Below are 25,215 nucleotides of genomic sequence, written 5' to 3'. Positions count from 1 at the left end.
TTTCATTGCCGTACACTTTATTGTGACACACTGAATGCCTTCAGAATTCACCATTGTTTCTATACACATATCATATTGTTGCTTTAACTCCTTTATATATAGGAATACATCTTTGCAGCAGAAATAATGCAGTGCTAATGATGCAATTATACATGTCTGTAGTAGTGACAAGGATCTGAGAAAATCGTTTTGGGGAAATTCAACACGTGAAAGTTATTATTTCTAGGAGCAACTGTTTCTCATCTTGGATACAAGAACTTTCTATATCTGACAAATGATGTAAGCATTCAGAGAGCATTCAGGTGTCACTTTCCAGACACCGTTTTCTGACAGCATAATGCAGCCTGTATCCTGGATGGACTTGTCTGGCTGCCCTTCTCCCCATTTGGTAAAGGCCAGATGTTGGTTTTTCATATCAGCCTCAAACTTCCCCACTGCTTTATTGCTGACGTTGATCCAGGTGTTCTCGTTACTTTCCACAAACACTTGAGTCAGTATGTTGTTCTCTTCCTCGTTCTGGGGCAAAGCCAGCTCTAAGCCTTGTTGGGAGCAGAACTCAACGGCCCTGGAGAACGAGCCCATCTCCTTGTTGGACACAAAGTATTTCTGACCAACGCTGCGGACAAAGTCGTAGTTTATAGCTGAAAATAAAGAGAACAATATGCAACACATCAGGAATAAATGAAGCAGTGATAACACACTTTCTACACTCAAAACTGTGTTGTCATGTTGGCCCTTGAGCTCTGCTCAGATGTCTTTGCATAACACATTTATTTTACACGTTTGTTGCTCTGACATTAAAATATCAGACTCTCTTTTAGCCTCATACACAGGTGAAAAACAGTCTTTTTTCTGGCTTTGATGTTCAAAAGAAAAACATGTTGAAATATCTGCAGTTCCCCCCCTCCACAATAATGATGCAGTTTGTATGTAAATACATTAAGATTGAGGAAATATTGCAGCATTTCACGAAAAATATTTCTCATTGCTCCTTTCTCAGACAACATCCTCCCTGAATAAAAGATGCATTTGAAACAAATATACTGAGGCAATATTAAAAGCACAACATTAGCATGAACACAACTTATTTCAACAAGAAATCACACACAGCAGTGTCTCATTAACAACTATAACTAATCTCTTTCCACATGTTCTCATTCCTTGTAACACTCCTTTGTAATGATTGAATAGGATACTTACTCAGCTTGACCTTCGCAAGGCTCTTCTTTAAGGTTTCAAGTTCCTCCATAATAGGGCCAAAGATATCTGGATGAAACAGATTAAGTTCAGTTACCAAACGGGTAGTAAGTTGGATCTGAGTCCACACTGTCACATGTGCACCTTCTGCAAATGAAAAGTTTCATCTTCACTTCTTGCACAAGTTAATTTGTCTTTTTTTTCCTTCTCTGAATACGCTGAATGTTGAGTAAACCAGAACTGGCTCAATTTTCACTCTTTTCTCTCATGTATGCACCGAGACCAAAGTGTCTCAGACTAAATGTAGTTTGAATAATTAATTGATTAAACTAACAAAATTACAAAAAAAAAAACACAGACAGATTATTCATCAATAAAAGTAAGCATTAGTTAAAACCAAGTGGCAACCTCCAAGGCTGAAGAATAAAGCCAGTGCAGATGTGCCAAAATCTGCAGTTCCTTGACTGGCCACTTGAGGCTGATTCCAAAACAGGGGAAATCCCCACAGACTCGCGTGTTAAAATGCTCAACTGTACAGCAGTAATAAACATGTTAACAGCCTAGTACAAAAAACGGTTTGGAAGTTATGCATATTTTAGGGCAGGGCCATTTGACTAACAGGCTGTCGGCAAGGTGTTGCTACAGTCTATGAGACCACAAGTTTTAGTCCCAGTACAGGTTAAACTCCAAAAATACTGGACAAGTCAGTGGCATCTTTCATTAGACTCTCTGTGCATGGACATCACCCACATCTTTCCAATTTCATGCCCAGTTTGTAACACAAGCTTTCTGGTAAACATCTGAAATCTCAAGCCTAGATTATCCTGATTACATTGCCAGTTAATTTCTCAGACATGAAACCGTTGTCACAGGTGATGTTGTTCTTACCTTGATGAGTACACTGATCCTGCTGAGTGAAATCGACCCTTTTAAATTGCATTGTGTGTAAGACTTAGAAATTATGGGCTCAGAGCTTAAAAGAGTTGAAAAAATATCACTCAGACATAGCCTCAACAAAAATAAATACCTTAAAAAAAAAGTTAGTATTATAGTGAACTTGGACGCGGTGTATGTGTCCACCCCTAGTGTATCTATTGACATCTCCTAAACTATGAGTGAGTCTGTGTGTATTGAGATGTCTTTGTGTATCAATGAAGACTGAACCTTGCTCAGGTTGTACAACTGCTGCATCCTACATTTTATTAAATGACAAACAGCAGTTACTCAGTTAGTGAAAATAATTTGATACAATAAACAGTATATATGCTCTTTAAAATCTAGAAAATATTAAACCTCGTCCACAGAATGCAGCAGGTCCAGATGGTCCAGTATATCCAGTCATTCCAGGAGGTCCGTATAGTCCAGCTGGTCCAGGTGGTCCAGTCATTCCAGGAGGTCCAACTGGTCCAGCCAATCCAGGTGGTCCAGGTGGTCCAGGAGGTCCAGGAGGTCCATATGTTCCAGGTGCTCCTGTTGGGAAGAGCAGGGAAGGTATGGAGCTAGAACAGTGACAGTAAGTTTTGGCATTGAAAACAAAACTTGAACTGAAAAAGGAAACACTCTGCACCAGTGATAGCCGTGGCCAGAGGCATTATGTTTCCGGGTTGTCCGTCTGTCCCACCCATGTTAAGCGATTTCTTAAGAACACCTCAAGGGAGTTTCTTCAAATTTGGCACAAATGTCCACTTGGACTGAGTGATTTACTGATTAGTTTTTGGTGTTTGTGGATCGAACGTCAAGGTCACTGTAACCATATCTGTCTCATTCTTGTGAACATAGTATCTCAAGGATGCCTGTGGGGAATTTCTTCATATTTGGTACAGAGGTCCACTGAGCCTCAACAATCATCTGATTAGATTTTGGTGGTCAGGGGTCAAAGGTTGATGTCTGCATGACCTTACATCCACCTCATTCTGGAACAGGATATTTCAAGAACTGCTTGTAGGAATTTCTTCAAATTAGGCACAAAGGTTCACGTAGACTCAACAATGATCTGATTAGATTTTGGTGGTCATAGGTCAGGGTTCAAGATCAATGTGACCTCATCTGTCTCATTTTTGTCAGTGTGATATCACAAGAATACTTTGAGAGAATTTCTTCAAATCTGGCACAAATGTTCACTTGGAATGAAGAATAAACTGATTAGAATTTTGTCGTTAAAGGTCAAGGTCACTGTGACCTCACAAAATATGTTTTTAGCCATAAGTCAAGGATTTATATGCTAATTATGACAAAACTTAACACAAATGTCAAATAGGATAAAATAATAGTAATGAAACATTTGGTCAGATACTGAAGTGGTGACTCTAATTTTGCGTGCCCACCTTGAAACTGTGCTGATTGTATAGTTCTTCTGTGTGTGAAGCATCTATGTTTTCTCAGACATGGATGTAAACTGTAAGAGAAACTTAACTGGTGCACAGAGGCATAAAATCGTGGGGTAGTAATTCTAGGTTTTTCACTTTTTCTGTCACAGTTTAACAGATCCAGTCTTAAACCTCCCAAGCTGCTCACAGACCGATAATTATAAATCTGTATAATAACTTTTATGATTACATCAGTATGGAGCAGCTGACGATGTTGCCAAGCAAGGGTAAACACTCTAGCTCTTGAGGCTAACTTTACTACTGTTGACAGATATTTAAACTGACGGTTAAAGTTTTACCTCCAGTTTTCGCTGAAGAGTAGACTTTTTATAGATGTTTTTCTCATGCAGACTATTTTGGTCTTCTGCTTTTGTTTTTCTCACCTCAAAGCATTGTTAACATTACAGTGTGTTGTTGCACCACACCAGTTTCCATTTTGTTTACATCTGCTTCCCCATGAGATCACCCGAGGTGGTGCATTCATGCTCTTTCTGGCATGGTAATCATAAAAACATCCTGTAGTGTGTCATGCGGGACTCCGGGACCATATTTACCTGCAGCCTGATTGTGGCCAGTAGAAGTCATCAGGCAGAGGATGCAGAGTAGAAGAATCATCCTCATCTTCAGAATGAAGAACATAATAATTATTGGAACCACAATTTCTTTATTGTTACAAAAATTAGATCAGCAGAGAAGGTGAGATTTTGTGGTAGGTAGATTAGGTAAATATTAAACATAACTGTGATAATACTGACATGGGGCTCACTTACCTCCCTGTACCTCTTTGTCTCCTTTTAACCCTTCTCTCACTTAACTCCTTTTACCACCTTCCCTCAGAGGTACAGTTCACCCCAAAAATCTAGATTGTTTTGTTTTGAGTTGCCAAGCGTTGAATATATCAGCTGTAGGGATTTCTGCCTCTCCTGGAATATAATGGAACTAGGTGGCTGCTTATGTTGCTCAAAGCATCAAAAACTAGAGTGAAGGCAGACATGGCTTCAGACAAAACACGGCAACTCACACCAAAACAATCCAGACTGACAAAATGGAGGGAAAAAATGTACTTTTGATTTTGGGGTGAACTTTTCCTTCATCTCATATCTCTCTTTATCCATCTCCAAGCATCCTCTCTTATCCTCAGTCACACCAGTTTCTCATCATCTACTCCTCTTTTAGTTTTTTCCTCTTTATTGAAAGAAAGTCTTCCTTTGTTTTTTTTTTTGAGTATAATTAGAAATCAACTAGGTAACAGTGACAGAAACAGTTACAATACCTTCTGCGATTCCGTGCTGAAATAAAAAGAAAAAAAGAGGCAGAGTTAAAGCTTGGGAGGCCAGACTGTCATTAAAGCCGGGTTCCTATGGATCCTTCAAAAGTCTTGAAAGTCAATGGAATCATTAGTCTAAGAATAAGACCTTAATTGGTACATGAAAAGTAGGATATCACCAATTATTTTTAATAACTTTGCATTTTAAGATATCAAATAACTTGGCAAGATCTTTTTTTTTTTTTTTTTTCTTAGATAATTTACCAGATGCCCTTTCACATTAATATCAGGCAGATCAGGATGGAGGAACAAATACGCAAATACATTTACCACATCCATTCAAAGGACAAATGAACAAGATCTTTTTTTTTTAAAGTCAAACCAAATACTATCTTTTTGATGATCTGTTCATAGTTTTCATGTGTTCTACTTTAGAAAATTATGATTATTTTTCAGTATTTGAAGTTGATCATCTACCATTTTAGCTTGACCAAAAACTGATGATATACCGAACAATAAATATTTGGGCAAATTTGTTTTTGTTTTGTTTTTTCCTTCAGTTTTGGTTATTGCAAAATTGGCCTGAAATTTCATACTGAGTGGCATTAAAAAAGCCATAAAGTTTTAAATCTAACTTGTCTTGAGCTGCAGGAACCCTGGGCTAAAAGATGGAAACCTGAACATGTTTTGCTGTCACTTGTCCACTACCATTTTTGCACAAACCAACATTCTAAGAATTTAAAAAATGACCCAGGACCCAGGGAAATATTAATTATGATATAACATTATTTGGCTGCCCTTTGGCCTTCTTACTGTAGATACAGAGATTATAGCTTTTAATAAGACTTAACTGAACAAGCTTTCATTGTTGAGCCCACATGTTGTGGTTTCTAACTCGTACAGAGAAATGACTTTCAGGCTGTGAATTGTCATGAATTTAATAGAAAAGGAACTCACTGTGTGAACGAGGAGTTGATGTGCAGGATGAGCTACTTCTTCACTACTTTTAAAGAAAAGTGATAAAGAAAGTAGTGAAGTGTGTATGTAGAAATTCAGTCCAGAGTTTAGAACGGATGTTGAGAGAGAGAGAGATGATTAACTGTGATAATCAGGTCAGGGTGTCATGTCTCTCAACTGCCTCCACGTGCACTCTTGTATCTTCTTCCTCTCCATGCAGTCCTCATACTCACAGAATTGAAGTTACATCTAGTGGCCACTGTTTGTTTGTTTGTCCTTTTTTTTAGTGTTTTTTTTTTTTTTTTGTCCTGTTGCAGCAGAGCGTTGCCAGTGGACACACTTCAGTGTAGAGGGCTGTGATGTTTATTACAACTTCAGCAATATCTGCTGCCTCACGTTTGAAACACAGATCTGGAGTTAGCACAGCAGTAGTCTGACTCACTGGATGTGGACTATGACTATGGCCTTTACCTGCCATTTGCAGGATATTTAGGCTGACTTTCTCCCTTCCTTCTGCTATCTGTTACTGTTTTGACAAATGTTCTTAGCTACAGGAAACAGCAATTACAACCTCTGAGCTACCAACGTAGACACTGAAAATGGCCAGTTGTGACGTTGATTTGGAACGTGCTATAAGGCATGTCTGCTTTGTTATCAAATTATGTGTCTTTCTTTATCAGTAGAAGTTGAATGTCACAGTCCACATTCATCTGATACTGTTTTTTTTCTGTTGCATTTTCTTTTTAACGATAGTGCTCACCTCCTCACGTGCAAATGTTCCACCAAAACAATTTCCCCTCTGGCAGTATTTTGCAGAGGCACCATTCTGGACTTTGTGCCTCACTAGACAATTGTGGTTGGTTTACAGAAATCTAAACAAGCCAGAGCATTTATCCCCTAAAGCCCAATGATAATGTGTGCTGTGGACATGGGGCTGACTGCACAAGGCTAGCACATTTGTGTGGCTCAGGAAAAATGTCTCAAATAACTGGCATATTTATTGTGAGATCACAGAATTTCATAAAACATCAGTTATACCTTGAATAATTAAGATGCATTGCAAAATAAAGTAACACTATTTAAGTGATTTAGAGTGCATGTTCTGAAGTGCAGGATGCAAGTGCATTTCGGGCAAGTCCAACTCCACTTTTCTAGTGAAATGGCACAAATCTGGGTGCAACGTAAGCATGCTTTTAGACCTCGAGTTGTCTTGCTTTGGTCTGAATCAGGGACTCATTTTGTTACAAAGTTGTATTATTGCCTAGAGTTGGTTTGTGTTCTCACAGCAGCATTTGCAAGCAGACCAGATCAAATGCCTTGCGAGAGAAAGCTGCTCTTGATTGGTCAGAATTTCCATGCAGGAAAAATCCAGGAAGTAATCAAAACATTGAAGAAGAGTACACTTGCAAGATAAATGTGACACTTTCTAATGTCACAATGGAGGGACAACTACGCAGGTTGATTTTAGCGCTGCTCATCGTGGACTATATTGCTGTCATTGTTCATTTTAGTCAAACCATACAGTTTGAAAACGAGGCGCGGCTCCAACTAGAAAACAATGTTTTGATGCATTGGATGTGCTGAATGTGCACATTAAGGCAGTACAGGAGGAGGTGCACATTAATAATCCTCCAGGACTGTAACATGCTCATGTTTAACCCAAACAATGTGTCATGTGACTGCAGTTGGTTCAGATCCAGGTCGGAGCACTTTCTCACCACAAATTTTGTTTGTAACCAGACTGAGACCGCCTCTTCAAGAAGTGAGTGTTATTGCTGTGTTCACACCTGCCCAAATGAACTGCACTTAGGGGGCAAACGAAGTTGAGTTCGATCGAACCGAACCAGACAGTGCAGGTGTAAAAGCACCCTAAGACGTAAGGGACAAAGGGGTCGTATTTAGTCCCTCAGTTAATCATAGGTGTATTTTGGACATGCATGAACTCAACTGACCAGTGTCATCTCCTATTCCTTTTAAAAGCCAGGGGAAAGCGATTATGTAGTAATGAAAAAGAAGCTGTCATGGAGGAAGGCACTGACCCTCATAATTGTACGTGTGTGTGTGTGTGTGTGTGTGTGTGTGCGCCTGCCTTTTTAGGAGTATTTTGTCTTTAGTTACACAGATGTGGTAATGTCTTGTAGATGATTGTCTTGCAATGTATCAAGTATTGCAGAATTGCTGTGTCGTTATACTTTCGCTATTGTGGGAAGTGTATTGTTAAATAATTGTATTGTGAGTGACTCTGTGACTCCCACCTTTACTTATGATTGTTAAATCATCAGTGCTGGAAATATCTCACTTAATTCTGTGATTGTAGATTGAAAGAATTCATTATTTCAGCCCACTGCAGATGATGATGTTTTCAGAGTTTAGTTTTAGTTTTGTAATCCATCTGAGTTCTGATATACAGAGGGCCCACTGAGATTTTAAGATAGGAACAACAAAAATAAAGCAGTGAATGATAATGAGGCATTTTTAGTTCAAATTAACAAAAGGATCTCCTGAATATAACCATCTTTGTGCTGGTACTGGTCACAGATGTATCATATTAAAGGGGAACACCACCTGAATTAAGAATTTTAATATATTATTTCTATGGCCAAGGAAAGTTTAATCAATATTTGTGAATATGAGTTGCTGTCTCTTAAAGCCAGAAACCAGAGAAGTGAGACTCAAACTTGTGATGTCATAGGGTATAAAGTCTGGAGCTGCTCTGTAGACAGTGAATGGGAGCCTTTGTTGTCCCAGAGAATGCTTGTTTCCTTTTTTATTCGTGAATGAGCTTTGTTCTGTTGTAGTGTTCTCAGCTCTGAAACAAAATGTACCCTTATACTCAGAATCCAACAAGAGTTCTATGTGTCATCTATAAGATCTTTCCCAATTCATCTGTCATTGACTCTACTTTTAGTGCTTCTTAGATGCCAGCTGCTTTACTTATACTCAATGTCCAGATTATCATGTTACCAATCTTGTTAAAATGCAAATAATTTGCCAGGAGTCTTGAAATGAATGAAATGAGACTATTTCATTGCCGTACACTTTATTGTGACACACTGAATGCCTTCAGAATTAACCATTGTTTCTATACATATATCATATTGTTGCTTTAACTCCTTTATATATAGGAATACATCTTTGCAGCAGAAATAATGCAGTGCTAATGATGCAATTATACATGTCTGTAGTAGTGACAAGGATCTGAGATAATCGTTTTGGGGAAATTCAACATGTGAAAGTTATTATTTCTAGGAGCAATTGTTTCTCATCTTGGATACAAGAACTTTCTATATCTGACAAATGATGTAAGCATTCAGAGAGCATTCAGGTGTCACTTTCCAGACACCATTTTCTGACAGCATAGTGCAGCCTGTATCCTGGATGGACTTGTCTGGCTGCCCTTCTCCCCATTTGGTAAAGACCAGATGTTGGTTTTTCATATCAGCCTCAGAATTCCCCACTGCTTTATTGTTGACGTTGATCCAGGCATTCTCGTTACTTTCCACAAACACTTGAGTCAGTATGTTGTTCTCTTCCTCGTTCTGGGGCAAAGCCAGCTCTAAGCCTCGTTGGGAGCAGAACTCAACGGCCCTGGAGAACGAGCCCATCTCCTTGTTGGACACAAAGTATTTCTGACCAACGCTGCGGACAAAGTCGTAGTTTATAGCTGAAAATAAAGAGAACAATATGCAACACATCAGGAATAAATGAAGCAGTGATAACACACTTTCTACACTCAAAACTGTGTTGTCATGTTGGCCCTTGAGCTCTGCTCAGATGTCTTTGCATAACACATTTATTTCACGTTTGTTCCTCTGACATTAAAATATCAGACTCTCTTTTAGCCTCATACACAGGTGAAAAACAGTCTTTTTTCTGGCTTTGATGTTCAAAAGAAAAACATGTTGAAATATCTGCAGTTTCCCCCCCTCCACAATAATGATGCAGTTTGTATGTAAATACATTAAAATTGAGGAAATATTGCAGCATTTCACTAAAAATATTTCTCATTGCTCCTTTCTCAGACAACATCCTCCCTGAATAAAAGATACATTTAAAACAAAATACTGACGCAATATTAAAAGCACAACATTAGCATGAACACAACTTATTTCAACAAGAAATCAATAGGGTTGTAGTTTCCTGATCGACTAGTCGATTATTTGGTTGATATGCTCTTGTCCGACCAAATTCTCATTAGTTGAATAATCGCGTGTTCCTTTCAGGAGCAGAAAAGTGCTACATCAACAGCTTTCCAGGATTAATCCATTATTTCCTGCGGCGGGGGGACAGACTAAGTTACCTGTGAAAATTGTTGACCCAGAGTTGGATTCGCCCACCCTCATGCTCAGCGTTGCGGTGACGCAGACAGTGTTGCCACGTCCGCTTATTACAAGCAACTTTGGGCTTGTTTTTCTGTAAAGTCGCTTCCAAATATTGGTAGTCGCAGGTCGCGTTTTTTTGGGCTTGTTTCTAAAGCATAGTTGCTTATTTGGGCTCCATAGGAAAAAGTCGCTTGTTTTGGGCCTGTTTTCACAGGCCTGGTTGCTTATTTGTCTCGCGAGATCTGGCAACACTGGACGCAGACCTCCTGTCTGTTTCTGTAAGCTGAAACCATTTCCCTCAGTGGAAACAAAGCTTGTATTTACTTGTACTTCACAGATAAGAAACAATAAATTGCGAAGACAGTAAAGCCTCCACTAAAATAGCATTTTAAGTCTTGTGTGTAATTTATCCTTCAGGGATATACTTCGGGATTTAACCTGGCTTCATATGAGCAGAGGAAATCTCCGCTCCTTATTTATACCATGTACAATGCCATAGACTTGTACTAATAACGTTGCATTTGCTTGGCAAACGTGTTTAGTATAAGACGGTTGTTTTGTTGGTGAATGTTGTGAGCTGTAATGGAGCCAAATTATGTACCGTTACCTTTGTTAAATGCTGCTGTTGTCCCTGGCTTTATATGAGAAGAGGAAAAGATTGCTAGATGCTAGGCTAGTTTATACAATGTAAAATGCCATAGACTTGTGCTAATAACGTTAGCATGTTGTATTGGTGGGGAAAGTGTGTCCAGATAAAGACAAGTGTTTGTCTGTCAGTTCTACGATATATAGTGAAGCCAATTTGCGGACTTGTGTTTGAAATTGTCTCTATTAAGCCATATTTAATGTGTGTTTTGAATCAACTATATAAATAAAGTTTGATTTGAGCTAAACTTTACAGTACTTAACACAGTCCTCCACAGCTGACTAGTGTTTTGGAGGTGTAACTGCAGAGTAACACAGACACCACCGCAGAAGTAAAAATAATGTGCAGATTTTTTTTTTGCCCACGACTAATCGATTAGTTGAAGATTATGCGTGACTTTAGTCGACCAAGATTTTCTTTGGTTGACTACAGCCCTAGAAATCAAACAAAGCAGTGTCTCTTGAACAACTATCACCAATCTCTTTCCACATATTCTCATTTCTTGCAACACTTCTTTGTAATGATTGAATAGGATACTTACTCAGCTTGGACTTCACAAGGCTCTTTAAGGTTTCAAGTTCCTCCATAATAGGGCCAAAATTATCTGGATGAAGCAGATTAAGTTCAGTTACCAAACAGGTAGTAAGTTGGATCTGAGTCCACACTGTCACATGTGCACCTTCTGCAAATGAAAAGTTTCATCTTCACTTCTTGCACAAGTTAATTTGTCTTTTTTTTCCTTCTCTGAATACGCTGAATGTTGAGTAAACCAGAACTGGCTCAATTTTCACTCTTTTCTCTCATGTATGCACCGAGACCAAAGTTTTTCAGAATAAATGTAGTTTGAATAATTAATTGATTTAAACTACCAAAATTACAAAAAACATGGACAAATTATTCATCAATAAAAGTAAGCATTAGTTAAAACCAAGTGGCAACCTCCAAGGCTGAAGAATAAAGCCAATGCAGATGTGCCAAAATCTGCAGTTCCTTGACTGGCCACTTGAGGGTGATTCCAAAACAGGGGAAATCCCCACAGACTCGCGTGTTAAAATGCTCAACTGTACAGCAGTAATAAACATGTCAACAGCCTGGTACAAAAAACGGTTTGGAAGTTATGCATATTTTAGGGCAGGGCCACTCGACTAACAGGCTGTCGGCAAGGTGTTGCTACAGTCTATGAGACCACAAGTTTTAGTCCCAGTACAGGTTAAACTCCAAAAATACTGGACAAGTCAGTGGCATCTTTCATTAGACTCTCTCTGCATGGACATCACCCACATCTTTCCAATTTCATGCCCAGTTTGTAACACAAGCTTTCTGGTAAACATCTGAAATCTCAAGCCTAGATTATCCTGATTACATTACCAGTTATTTTCTCAGACATGAAACCATTGTCACAGGTGATGTTGTTCTTACCTTGATGAGTACACTGATCCTGCTGAGTGAGATCGACCCTTTTAAATTGCATTGTGTGTAAGACTTAGAAATTATGGGCTCAGAGCTTAAAAGAGTTGAAAAAATATCACTCAGACATAGCCTCAACAAAAATAAATACCTTTAAAAAAAAAGAGTTAGTATTATAGTGAACTTGGACGCGGTGTATGTGTCCACTCCTAGTGTATCTATTGACATCTCCTAAACAATGAGTGAGTCTGTGTGTATTGAGATTTCTTTGTGTATCAGTGAAGACTGAACCTTGCTCAGGTTGTACAACTGCTGCATCCTACATTTTATTAAATGACAAACAGCAGTTACTCAGTTAGTGAAAATAATTTGATACAATAAACAGTATATATCCTTTAAAATATATAAAATATTAAACCTTGTCCACAGAATGCAGCGGGTCCAGGTGGTCCAGGAAATCCAGTCATTCCACGTGGTCCAGGAGCTCCACGTTCTCCAGGAAATCCACGTGGTCCAGCAGGTCCAGCAGGTCCAGATGGTCCAGGTGGTCCAGGAACTCCTGTTGGGAAGAGCAGGGAAGGTATGGAGCTAGAACAGTGATAGTAAGTTTTGGCATTGAAAACAAAACTTGAACTGAAAAAGGAAACACTCTGCACCGGTGATAGCCGTGGCCAGAGGCATTATGTGTTCGGGTTGTCCGTCTGTCCCACCCATGTTAAGTGATTTCTTAAGAACACCTCAAGGGAGTTTCTTCAAATTTGGCACAATTGTCCAGTTGGACTGAGTGATTTACTGATTAGTTTTTGGTGGTCGTAGGTCAAACGTCAAGGTCACTGTAACCATATCTGTCTCATTCTTGTGAACATAGTATCTCAAGGATGCCTGTGGGGAATTTCTTCATATTTGGTACAGAGGTCCACTGAGACTCAACAATCATCTGATTAGATTTTGGTGGTCAGGGGTCAAAGGTTGATGTCTGCATTCTGGAACAGGATATTTCAAGAACTGCTTGTAGGAATTTCTTCAAATTAGGCACAAAGGTTCACGTAGACTCAACAATGATCTGATTAGATTTTGGTGGTCATAGGTCAGGGTTCAAGATCAATGTGACCTCATCTGTCTCATTCTTGTCAGCGTGATATCACAAGAATACTTTGAGAGAATTTCTTCAAATCTGGCACAAATGTTCACTTGGAATGAAGAATAAACTGATTAGAATTTTGTCGTTAAAGGTCAAGGTCACTGTGACCTCACAAAATGTTTTTAGCCATAAGTCAAGGATTTATATGTTAATTATGACAAAACTTAACACAAATGTCAAATAGGATAAAATAATAATAATCATGAAACATTTGGTCAGATACTGAAGTGGTGACTCTAATTTTGCATGCCCACCTTGAAACTGTGCTGATTGTATAGTTCTGTGTGTGAAGCATCTATGTTTTCTCAGACATGGATGTAAACTGTAAGAGAAACTTAACTGGTGCACAGAGGCATAAAACCGTGGGGTAGTAATTCTAGTTTTTTCACTTTTTTTCTGTCACAGTTTAACAGATCCAGTCTTAAACCTCCCAAGCTGCTCACAGACCGATAATTATAAATCTGTATAATAACTTTTATGATTACATCAGTATGGAGCAGCTGACGATGTTGCCAAGCAAGGGTAAACACTCTAGCTCTTGAGGCTAACTTTACTACTGTTGACAGATATTTAAACCGATGGTTAAAGTTTTACCTCCAGTTTTTTCTGAAGAGTAGACTTTGTATAGATGTTTTTCTCATGCAGACTGTTTTGGTCTTCTGCTTTTGTTTTTCTCACCTCAAAGCATTGTTAACTTTGCAGCGTGTTGTTGCACCACACCAGTCTCCATTTTGTTTACATCTGCTTCCCCATGAGATCACCCGAGATGGTGCATTCATGCTCTTTCTGGCATGGTAATCATAAAAACATCCTGTAGTGTGTCATGCGGGATTCGGGGACCATATTTACCTGCAGCCTGATTGTGGGCAGTAGAAGTCATCAGGCAGAGGATGCAGAGTAGAAGAATCATCCTCATCTTCAGAATGAAGAACATAATAATTATTGGAACCACAATTTCTTTATTGTCACAAAAATTAGATCAGCAGAGAAGGTGAGATTTTGTGGTAGGTAGATTCGGTAAATATTAAACATAACTGTGATAATACTGACATGATACTTTTCTAACAGGTTCATCTACTAACTTGGATAATGACAGTAAATCTTTGGAGAGGAGGATGAATCGGGTGTCTGTGATTTCATTACCACAACTCAACTTGAAGTTTCATCTAGAGTAAAAACGCCTCCATGTGTCATTCTGTAGCGGCCTGTGTCTGTGGTTGTCGCACTGCTCGGGGCTATGATTGCGTTATGAAATCAATGTGGAACTAAAACCATAATTACCACAGTCTGAAGTGTAATCGCAGTGTATTTTAACTACATTTGGGGGCTATTGACACATTTAAAATCAGTATAAAATTACAATCTGATTCAAGGGCTCACTTACCTCCCTTTATCTCTTTGTCTCCTTTTAACCCTTCTCTCACTTAACTCCTTTTACCACCTTCCCTCAGAAGTACAGTTCACCCCAAAAATCTAGATTGTTTTGTTTTGAGTTGCCAAGTGTTGAATATATCAGCTGTAGAGATTTCTGCCTCCCCTGGAATATAATGGAACTAGGTGGCTGCTTATGTTGCTCAAAGCATCAAAAACTAGAGTGAAGGCAGACATGGCATCAGACAAAACACGGCAACTCACACCAAAACAATCCAGACTGACAAAATGGAGGGGAAAAAAATGTGCTTTTGATTTTGGGGTGAACTTTTCCTTCATCTCATATCTCTTTATCCATCTCCAAGCATCCTCTCTTATCCTCAGTCACACCAGTTTCTCATCATCTACTCTTCTTAAGTTTTTTTCCTCTTTCTATTCTCGTCCTGCCAGTGAGTACTTTTGAAAGAAAGTCTTCTTGTGCTTGTTTTTTAGTGTAATTAGAAATCAACTAGTTAACAGTGAACATGTCATAAATTTGATACAGGTTTTGGCTCTCACAGCCTTAAACACACGGAAAGGACTTTTAAGTGCAACTAATTTGTCTTGTAGAAGCTGGTGGGGGGAAGTCTGGGATAAAAAAAATTACAATACCTTCAGCGATTCAGCTCTGAAATAAAAAGAAAAAAAGAAGCAGAGTTAAAGCTTGGGAGACCAGACTGTTGTTAAAACCAAGTTCCTATGGATCCTTCAAAAGTCTTAAAAGTCAATGGAATCATTAGTCTAAGAATAAGACCTTAATTGGTACATGAAAAGTAGGATATCACAAATTATTTTTAATAACCTTTTTAGATAATTTACCAGATGCCCTTTCACATTAATATCAGGCAGATCAGGATGGAGGAACAAATACGCAAATACATTTACCACATCCATTCAAAGGACAAACAAACAAGATTTTTTTTTTTTTTCCAAGGCAAACCAAATACTATCTTTTTGATGATCTGTTCATAGTTTTCATGTGTTCTACTTTAGAAAATTATGATTAGTTTTCAGTATTTAAAGTTGATCATCTACCATTTTAGCTTGATCAAAAACTGATGATATACCTAACAATAAATATTTGGGCAAATTTGTTTTTGTTTTGTTTTTCCTTCAGTTTTGGTTATTGCAAAATTGGCCTGAAATTTCATACTGAGTGGCATTAAAAAAGCCATAAAGTTTCAAATCTAACTTGTCTTGAGCTGCAGGAACCCTGGGCTAAAAGATGGAAATCTGAACATGTTTTGCTGTCACTTGTCCACTACCATTGTTGCACAAACCAGCGTTCTAAGAATTTAAAAATGACCCAGGACCCAGGGAAATATTAATTATGATATAACATTATTTGGCTGTCTTTTGACCTTCCTTCTGTAGATACAGAGATGTGTTCATATCTATCCTGCTTATAGCTTTTAATAAGACTTAACTGAACAAGCTTTCATTGTTGAGACCACATGTTATGGTTTCTAACTCGTACAGAGAAATGACTTTTAGGTTGGTGAATTGTCATGACTTTAATAGCAATAAGAACAAAGGAACTCACTGTGTGAACGAGGAGTGATGCGCAGGATGAGCTACTTCTTCACTGCTATTAAAGAAAGTAGTGAAGAGTGTATGTAGAAATTCAGTCCAGAGTTTATAACGGATGTTGAGAGAGAGATGATTAACTATGATAATCAGATCAGGGTGTCATATCTCTCAACCGCCTGCAAGTGTGGTCACATATCTTGGTGGCAGAGCGTTGTCAAAAATGAGCTAAAGAGTTCGATCCGAATCAGGGACTCATTTTGTTACAAAGTTGCATAATGGCCTAGAGCAGAGGTCTTCAGTGTTTTTCAGGCCATGGACCCCCAAACTGATGGAGAGATGGAGCAGGGACCCTCTCCTATACATATTGTATATTAATTTGTGTTTTATATTAACCTGGGCCTAGTACCATGTATAAACGTACCTTGTTGTTGTGCATTCAATACACAGGTTCGTATATTCATGTTGTTATTTTAAACGTGCAAGGTACAGTGAGCCTTGCCACTGCCATTTATAAACATATCTTGTCAACTGATACCAATGTCAATATCAACACTGTCTGTCAACTGCATGTTAATCAAGCATGCAAGCTATTTTCGATGAAGAGAGAGAAAAAGAAATTACAGGCATATTGCTTAAAAAAAAAAGATGTCAGAACATCACAAAAATAACAGCAACAACACAATCTTTAGGTCAGGGCTATTCAAATACAGTTTCAACTGGGCCAAATATTAAAACCAGATAATGTCGATGGGCCACGTTTGTGCACACTTGTGCTAATAACGTTAGCATGTTGTATTGGTGGGCAAAGTGTGTCCAGATAAAGACAAGTGTTTGTCTGTCAGTTCTACGATATATAGTGAAGCCAATCTCCGGACTTGTTTGAAATTGTCTCTATTAAGCCATACTTAATGTGTGTTTTGAATCAACTATATAAATAAAGTTTGATTTGAACTAAACTTTACAGTACTTAACACAGTCCTCCACAGCTGACTAGTGTTTTGGAGGTGTAACTGCAGAGTAACACAGACACACCACCGCAGAAGTAAAAATAATGTGCAGATTTTTTTTTTGCCCACGACTGATCGATTAGTTGAAGTTTATGCGTGACTTTAGTCGACCAAGATTTTCTTTGGTTGACTACAGCCCTAGAAATCAAACAAAGCAGTGTCTCTTGAACAACTATCACCAATCTCTTTCCACATATTCTCATTTCTTGCAACACTTCTTTGTAATGATTGAATAGGATACTTACTCAGCTTGGACTTCACAAGGCTCTTTAAGGTTTCAAGTTCCTCCATAATAGGGCCAAAATTATCTGGATGAAGCAGATTAAGTTCAGTTACCAAACAGGTAGTAAGTTGGATCTGAGTCCACACTGTCACATGTGCACCTTCTGCAAATGAAAAGTTTCATCTTCACTTCTTGCACAAGTTAATTTGTCTTTTTTTTCCTTCTCTGAATACGCTGAATGTTGAGTAAACCAGAACTGGCTCAATTTTCACTCTTTTCTCACATGTATGCACCGAGACCAAAGTGTCTCAGACTAAATGTAGTTTGAATAATTAATTGATTTAAACTAACAAAATTACAAAAAAAAACACAGACAGATTATTCATCAATAAAAGTAAGCATTAGTTAAAACCAAGTGGCAACCTCCAAGGCTGAAGAATAAAGCCAATGCAGATGTGCCAAAATCTCCAAAAATACTGGACAAGTCAGTGGCATCTTTCATTAGACTCTCTCTGCATGGACATCACCCACATCTTTCCAATTTCATGCCCAGTTTGTAACACAAGCTTTCTGGTAAACATCTGAAATCTCAAGCCTAGATTATCCTGATTACATTACCAGTTAATTTCTCAGACATGAAACCGTTGTCACAGGTTATGTTGTTCTTATCTTGATGAGTACACTGATCCTGCTGAGTGAGATCGACCCTTTTAAATTGCATTGTGTGTAAGACTTAGAAATTATGGGCTCAGAGCTTAAAAGAGTTGAAAAAATATCACTCAGACATAGCCTCAACTATGCTGCATACAACTGCTGCATCCTACATTTTATTAAATGACAAACAGCAGTTACTCAGTTGATGAAAATGATTTGATACAATTAACAGTGTCTATGCTCTTTGAAATATATAAAATATTAAACCTCGTCCACAGAATGCAGCAGGTCCAGGTGGTCCACGTGGTCCAGGAAATCCATATGATGCAAGTGGTCCTGTTGGGAAGAGCAGGGAAGGTATGGAACTTGAACAGTGATATTAAGTTTTGGCATTGAAAACAAAACTTGAACTGAAAAAGGAAACACTCTGCACCGGTGATAGCCGTGGCCAGAGGCATTATGTGTTCGGGTTGTCCGTCTGTCCCACCCATGTTAAGCGATTTCTTAAGAACACCTCAAGGGAGTTTCTTCAAATTTGGCACAAATGTCCAGTTGGACTGAATGATTTACTGATTCGTTTTTCGCGGTCGTAGGTCAAACGTCAAGGTCACTGTAACCATATCTGTCTCATTCTTGTGAACATAGTATCTCAAGGACGCCTACAGGGAATTTCTTCATATTTGGTACAGAGGTCCACTGAGACTCAACAATCATCTGATTAGATTTTGGTGGTCAGGGGTCAAAGGTTGATGTCTGCATGACCTTACATCCACCTCATTCTGGAACAGGATATTTCAAGAACTGCTTGTAGGAATTTCTTCAAATTAGGCACAAAGGTTCACGTAGACTCAACAATGATCTGATTAGATTTTGGTGGTCATAGGTCAGGGTTCAAGATCAGTGTGACCTCATCTGTCTCATTCTTGTCAGTGTGATATCACAAGAATACTTTGAGAGAATTTCTTCAAATCTGGCACAAATGTTCACTTGGAATGAAGAATAAACTGATTAGAATTTTGTCGTTAAAGGTCAAGGTCACTGTGACCTCACAAAATATGTTTTTAGCCATAAGTCAAGGATTTATATGCTAATTATGACACAACTTAACACAAATGTCAAATAGGATAAAATAATAATAATCATGAAACATTTGGTCAGATACTGAAGTGGTGACTCTAATTTTGCGTGCCCACCTTGAAACTGTGCTGATTGTATAGTTCTGTGTGTAAAGCATCTATGTTTTCTTAGACATGGGTGTAAACTGTAAGAGAAACTTAACTGGTGCACAGAGGCATAAAACCGTGGGGTAGTAATTCTAGGTTTTTCACTTTTTTTCTGTCACAGTTTAACAGATCCAGTCTTAAACCTCCCAAGCTGCTCACAGATCGATAATTATAAATCTGTATAATAACTTTTATGATTACATCAGTATGGAGCAGCTGACGATGTTGCCAAGCAAGGGTAAACACTCTAGCTCTTGAGGCTAACTTTACTACTGTTGACGGATATTTAAACTGACGGTTAAAGTTTTACCTCCAGTTTTCGCTGAAGAGTAGACTTTTTATAGATGTTTTTCTCATGCAGACTATTTTGGTCTTCTGCGTTTGTTTTTCTCACCTCAAAGCATTGTTAACATTACAGTGTGTTGTTGCACCATGCCAGTCTCCATTTTGTTTACATCTGCTTCCCCATGAGATCACCTGAGGTGGTGCATTCATGCTCTTTCTGGCATGGCAATCTTAAAAACATCCTGTAGTGTGTCATGCGCCATTATTTTCAAGTCTTGTAGTGTGTGAATGTTTGAAATCATAGAGACGAACATTTGTGAATGAACGATGCAACCCGATATCAAAATTAGTTTTTAAACTCCTGTAGTCTGTGCCTGACTTTAATTTGCATCACAGGCACCAGATTCATTTCAGTAGTCGGGGGTTGTTGGAAAGTGTGTGCTTATGTGTGTGTATTTTGCGGGGATACTCTGACTCATGACTGGGTTCAGACAGAATGTGAAAGTGCTTGCCACCTTTAATGTGGATGTCCAGTCAGTGTTGATGGTAAATGTAGTCATGTGAGTTCTCCTGCTCGCAAAGCCATGCCAGCGGTGCCTACATGTACCAGGATGCATTGCTCACAAGCAGAGACTATGGGTCCATCCTAAGTCTCTTAAATTACTGCTAGTTATCTTACCTAGCCGACTTTGCTAGCTGTCTAGCTCCTCCCACCTAGGAAAAAATGCGAGGAGCTAGCGCTCGGAGCGATGAGCGAGCATTGTCGGTTCAGAGACATGAGACGTCCTCTCCACTGAAGCGTCACATGAAGCGACGTCCATTCCTGATGACGGCGGCACCGCTAGATCTGCGCCAATACTCACTAGAATTATGGGAAAACATTGCTGCTGTAATTTCTGCCAAGAGTAGGTATCCTGTCAATTTCACTGCTAAAGACATCATAGCATCTGCCGAGACAAAGAACAACATAGTCAACCATATCACTAATCTGTTTATGTTAATAGGAAAATATCACATCCATAAAGCCAAATTCGCTAAAACACTCCCCAAAGTAAATGTTTTCCTAGCTGAAGTAAACCTGTATATGGAATCGCTAAGAAATATGGAAAACAAAAAAAGCAACAGAACCTTACAATACTACGATGACATGTTTCTTAACTCCGAAAGGTAATATGATAAATGCAGGTGTTCTTTATTAGTTAATGTTTTCCAGAGTCTATCGATATGTTTGAGCGTATTTTATGTTTAAACTTTTGTGCACCGTCGTTTTGTTTTTTTTTTTCTCCTGCACGAAAGTTTGGGTTTAAAATTGAATATATATTTAAGGTTCACATGGAGATACTATTGTACTATGGTTATAGGTATGAAATGGAACTGAAAACATAACATGAATGCTTTGTAACTGATGTCCTTAAATCAATTAAAAAAAAAAAAAAAAAAAAAGCGTCTGGCGTTACTGTGGGTACATCCCAAGTCTCATTATATTCGCTGATCAAAGCCGTATGACACAATGAGACAGAGAGAGATGCAGGACAGACGGTAATGACAGTAGCGTGTGCGCGCGCGGTTATATCAACACGTGTGGTTCTGGACATGAGCAGCTGCACATTTAACAGCCACACATCACCGACAGTCCGCTGAACAACGCAACGGGTTGTGAATGAAATAAACTTAATTACAACATGACAGTCTTGCATGAAATATCATTAACGTTACTCTTTGTAAGGCAAGGCAAGGCAATAGCACCATTCATACACAAGGCAATTCAGTGTGCTTTACAAGGGAAATACGTTAAGATAAATCATTAAAGAAACAATAGATCATTAAAAACAAGAGCTAAAAGCAAGAAAAACTGCAGAAAATGCATTTAAAAAGCAAACATAAAGCAACAGCAACAGCAGACAAATATAAAAACAATAGCTACAGATTATCCTAACAATAAGTTGCATATCTAGTTCACTGGTAAGCTGCAGTAAATAGTGATGTTTTAAGCCCTAATTTAAGTCACGTAGGCATGTGAATTATAGTGTTTGATTGCAAAGAATGCATGTAACGGGTGCACTTGTGCTGTTTCTCCACCATCTCGTTCAAATGAGCCAGATGTAGAGGGCGGCTATTTATACGTCATGGCCTCAAGCTGAAAAACTCTTTCGGATAGGAAGCTCTCAACCATCCTAGCTCGTAGTTGCTTAAAGCTTGCTGCTAGCTCCTAGTGCTAGCTCCTCCCTGCACAAATAAAGATATATATATATATATATATATATATATATATATATATGTGTATATATTAAAATTAATCATTGATTATTCTATTTTGAAAAAAGGATGTATTTTTCAACAATGCATAGGCCTATGTGATACAACAATATAAAGAATACAAGTAAATAAATGCTGCATATAATTTGAATTGTCCGTATCAATAACCTGAAGAATTGCAGGTCTGTATAATCCAACAGAAACTAAGAGAAAACCAGGCTTTCAATGACAGCAAATAAATCCATAGGCCTACTGCCATCTGCTGGTGAAAAGGACAAACATTAGCTTGACACTTCACTGACACAACAATGTGTTATGGAGAAAACCAGTGTTAACAGAAACAACGCGGCGCACAGTAATGTATTATATCCTCGATTACTTTATTGCAAACAATTTGGCGAATGAATATTAAAACACAACCTTTGAGGGAATCCCTATACGTCCTTCATGGGAACAATATGCATGACGATTTCCCTCTGAACAGCAACGTTATGGTTGAACAACAAGTTTTACTGTAGCCATAAAATTTGCTGTCGTAACATTTTATTTCTACTTTTATGAATAAAAAGTTCCTCACAGCAATGGCAGGCAACTTTTCAAAATGCGCAAAACATCAGGTGTAAGTGGAAATAAAAGATACATTGGAAAGTTTTATAGGATATTTATAGGCAATCTTATCGTCCTGTCTTTTATTTTGAAGTTACTTCCGCCTCTGATGTCACCGCCGTTCTACTTTTTGTGCAAAACAATAAATGAAAAAAATGAATCTGCAAAAAACCAAAATCAGGCTGTTATTTGAATTTTGTTTTGTCATTTTTCGTTTTTTGATTCTGACAACAAAAACGGAAAAACGGCTCCATTTTCTAAAAAACAAAAAGGAAAAAACGGGAAAACCATGGTATTTCCGTTTTTTCCTTTTTGGTTTAAAACGAAAAACTGCCTGAAGGTACCCTGACTATGAAAGTATTCAGAAATTTGAATGTCAGTCTTCCTTATTTTGTGACAGTATAAGTCAAGTAAAAGACTTGAGTCAAGTCAAGTCAAGTAAAACATCATGTCCCTTGTGAGCCATCACAGCTGACACAGTAAGTGAAATGAAGAAATTGTATAAGGAAGGTGACCTCAGAGGCTATTGGGAAATTAGTAAGAGAGGTCATCTGCCTGTCCAGCAGGGTGGTGCCAGAGACCAAGGTACCTTTTAACCGTTTGTTTTCTGGGAATAACTGACACAATCAGAAACCAGAAACAAGTCGTTTTTTCGTTTTTGGCCAAAAAATGAAAAAACGAAATATATATATATATATATATATATATATATATATATAAAAACTAGATGGTTCTTCTTACTCCACCATAGCAGGTAGTGTGAATCTCTAAACTGTCTGCACAATTATTATCAAATGTCTCCATGTGACCACAACTGAGGGGAAAGTCCAGTAACAGCTTAACGCTAATTGATAGTAGCCTATAGTAAATGCCTTTCCATAGATGTACATCTGTTTTTTCCCATCTGGCTGTCAACATAGGCCTATCATTCATATTTGTATTTTTGATGACAACTTTGATGCAGTGCGACACCTGCTGGTCATTTTTAATAACTACTTTTGGCGTGCTTGCTGTCATGTTGATAGTTTTACCGAGAACAGACTTCACTGTTCACGGTACACCCTGAAGAAAACTTAATATAGAGCTTTCATTTTCATGGTCTATCAGCTGCATATTAACAGGCAATACAATAGAACGCTGTTGCATTACTTCATTGCCTGTCTGTGCGTCTGCAGCCTCCGGGTCTGCAGAGACATCCTGCTGGCGTAAAGGCCAAGAGGTAACCTTATTTTGAAGGGCACAGCCCAAATGTAAGTGACAGAGCACGTTAGCCAATCAGAAGTAAGGGAGCGCTGAGAGCCCGCCTACCAATGAAACGAAATATGGAGTGGTAAATTTGTTTTTTGCAGTAGGATCAGAAAACAAGAAATTGAGCTGAATTTCGTTTTTTCTTTTTTTTTTTGGCCAAAAACGAGAAAACGACTTGTTTCTGGTTTCTGATTGTGTCAGTTATTCCCAGAAAACAAACGGCTAAAAGGTACCTTGGTCGCCAGAATTCAGACAAAAGATGACTGCAATTTGGTTAGAAAAGGTTTTCCGAGCGGTGGGATTGTGGAAGTTTATATTACCCACCAGCAGGCCCAGGTGCCCCATGAAATCCTCCGGGACCATATTTACCTACAGCCTGATTGTGGGCAGTAGAAGTCATCAGGCAGAGGATGCAGAATAGAAGAATCATCCTCATCTTCAGAATGAAGAACATAATAATTATTGAAACCACTTTTTTTATTTTTACAAAAATTAGATCAGCAGCGTAGATGAGATTTTGTCTTAAATTTCCTACAGAGTGGCATTAAAAAAGTCATAAAGTTTTAAATCTAACTTGTCTTGAGCTTCAAGTTTTGCTGTCACTTGTCCACTACCAAACCAGCATTCTAAGAATTTAAAAATGACCCAGGACCCAGGGAAATATTAATTATGATATAACATTATTTAGCTGCCCTTTGGCCTTCTTACTGTAGATACAGAGATGTGTTCATATCTATCCCGCTTATAGCTTTTAATAAGACTTAACTGAACAAGCTTTCATTGTTGAGACCACATGTTGTGGTTTCTAACTCGTACAGAGAAATGACTTTCAGGCTGTGAATTGTCATGAATTTAATAGCAAAGGAACTCACTGTGTGAACGAGGAGTTGATGTGTAGGATGAGCGACTTCTTCACTACTTTTAAAGAAAAGTGATAAAGAAAGTAGTGAAGTGTGTATGTAGAAATTCAGTCCAGAGTTTAGAACGGATGTTGAGAGAGAGAGAGAGAGATGATTAACTGTGATAATCAGGTCAGGGTGTCATGTCTCTCAACTGCCTCCAAGTGCACTCTCGTATCTTCTTCTTCTCCATGCAGTTCTCATGCTCACAGAATTGAAGTTACATCTAGTGGCCACTGTTTGTTTGTTTGTCCTTTTTTTTTCGTGTGGTTTTTCTTTCCTTTTTTTGTCCTGTTGCAGCACAGTGTTGCCAGTGGACACACTTCAGTGTAGAGGGCTGTGATGTTTATTACAACTTCAGCAATATCTGCTGCCTCACGTTTGAAACACAGATCTGGAGTTAGCACAGCAGTAGTCTGACTCACTGGATGTGGACTATGACTATGGCCTTTACCTGCCATTTGCAGGATATTTAGGCTGACTTTCTCCCTTCCTTCTGCTATCTGTTACTGTTTTGACAAATGTTCTTAGCTGCAGGAAACAGCAATTACAACCTCTGAACTAACAACGT

General features: G+C 38.4%; 2 protein-coding genes across 5 annotated transcripts; both read right to left on the bottom strand.

The window, feature by feature from the left end:
• On the bottom strand, positions 1–16,385 carry LOC125887283 (mannose-binding protein C-like). Its single transcript, XM_049573982.1, has 6 exons — positions 16,257–16,385; positions 4,837–4,852; positions 4,118–4,184; positions 2,491–2,667; positions 1,201–1,266; positions 1–641 (listed from the first exon to the last, which is right to left on the bottom strand). Exons 3-6 carry the CDS (start codon positions 4,182–4,184, stop codon positions 262–264), a joined length of 690 nt encoding a protein of 229 aa, XP_049429939.1. The 5' UTR covers positions 4,837–4,852; positions 16,257–16,385; the 3' UTR covers positions 1–261.
• Positions 8,818–25,135, bottom strand: LOC125887279 (mannose-binding protein C-like). Of its 4 annotated transcripts, XM_049573975.1 has the most exons (9): positions 24,070–24,168; positions 20,315–20,582; positions 18,395–18,463; positions 17,496–17,558; positions 15,326–15,341; positions 14,153–14,219; positions 12,581–12,721; positions 11,297–11,359; positions 8,818–9,451 (listed from the first exon to the last, which is right to left on the bottom strand). In XM_049573975.1, exons 6-9 carry the CDS (start codon positions 14,217–14,219, stop codon positions 9,072–9,074), a joined length of 651 nt encoding a protein of 216 aa, XP_049429932.1. In that variant the 5' UTR covers positions 15,326–15,341; positions 17,496–17,558; positions 18,395–18,463; positions 20,315–20,582; positions 24,070–24,168; the 3' UTR covers positions 8,818–9,071. The 4 variants fall into 4 exon arrangements, with proteins under 4 accessions (XP_049429932.1, XP_049429931.1, XP_049429933.1 ...); XM_049573974.1 differs by lacking the exons at positions 20,315–20,582; positions 24,070–24,168 and having other exon boundaries at positions 18,395–20,293; XM_049573976.1 differs by lacking the exons at positions 11,297–11,359; positions 12,581–12,721; positions 14,153–14,219; positions 15,326–15,341; positions 20,315–20,582 and adding an exon at positions 24,618–25,135 and having other exon boundaries at positions 24,070–24,181.
• Positions 25,136–25,215: the final 80 nt, after the last annotated feature.

Source organism: Epinephelus fuscoguttatus, linkage group LG4, assembly GCF_011397635.1.
Source record: "Epinephelus fuscoguttatus linkage group LG4, E.fuscoguttatus.final_Chr_v1".
Lineage (NCBI taxonomy): Eukaryota > Metazoa > Chordata > Actinopteri > Perciformes > Serranidae > Epinephelus > Epinephelus fuscoguttatus.
The sequence above is the reverse complement of the archived record's forward strand: the minus strand, read 5'-3'. Positions and strand labels throughout refer to the sequence as shown.

Bases quoted from the DNA above. Each gene is read 5' to 3' on its own strand.
- LOC125887283 (XM_049573982.1), bottom strand. From the start codon at position 4,184: ATGAGGATGATTCTTCTACTCTGCATCCTCTGCCTGATGACTTCTACT. The intron at 2,668-4,117 runs GTAAATATGGTC...TCTTCCCAACAG, and splicing joins TGGCCACAATCAGGCTGCAG to GAGCACCTGGAACATATGGA. The intron at 1,267-2,490 runs GTTTAATATTTT...TGTTTCATCCAG, and splicing joins TGCTGCATTCTGTGGACGAG to ATATCTTTGGCCCTATTATG.
- LOC125887279 (XM_049573975.1), bottom strand. From the start codon at position 14,219: ATGAGGATGATTCTTCTACTCTGCATCCTCTGCCTGATGACTTCTACT. The intron at 11,360-12,580 runs GTTTAATATTTT...TGCTTCATCCAG, and splicing joins CGCTGCATTCTGTGGACAAG to ATAATTTTGGCCCTATTATG. The intron at 9,452-11,296 runs GTAAGTATCCTA...CTTTATTTTCAG, and splicing joins CCTTGTGAAGTCCAAGCTGA to CTATAAACTACGACTTTGTC.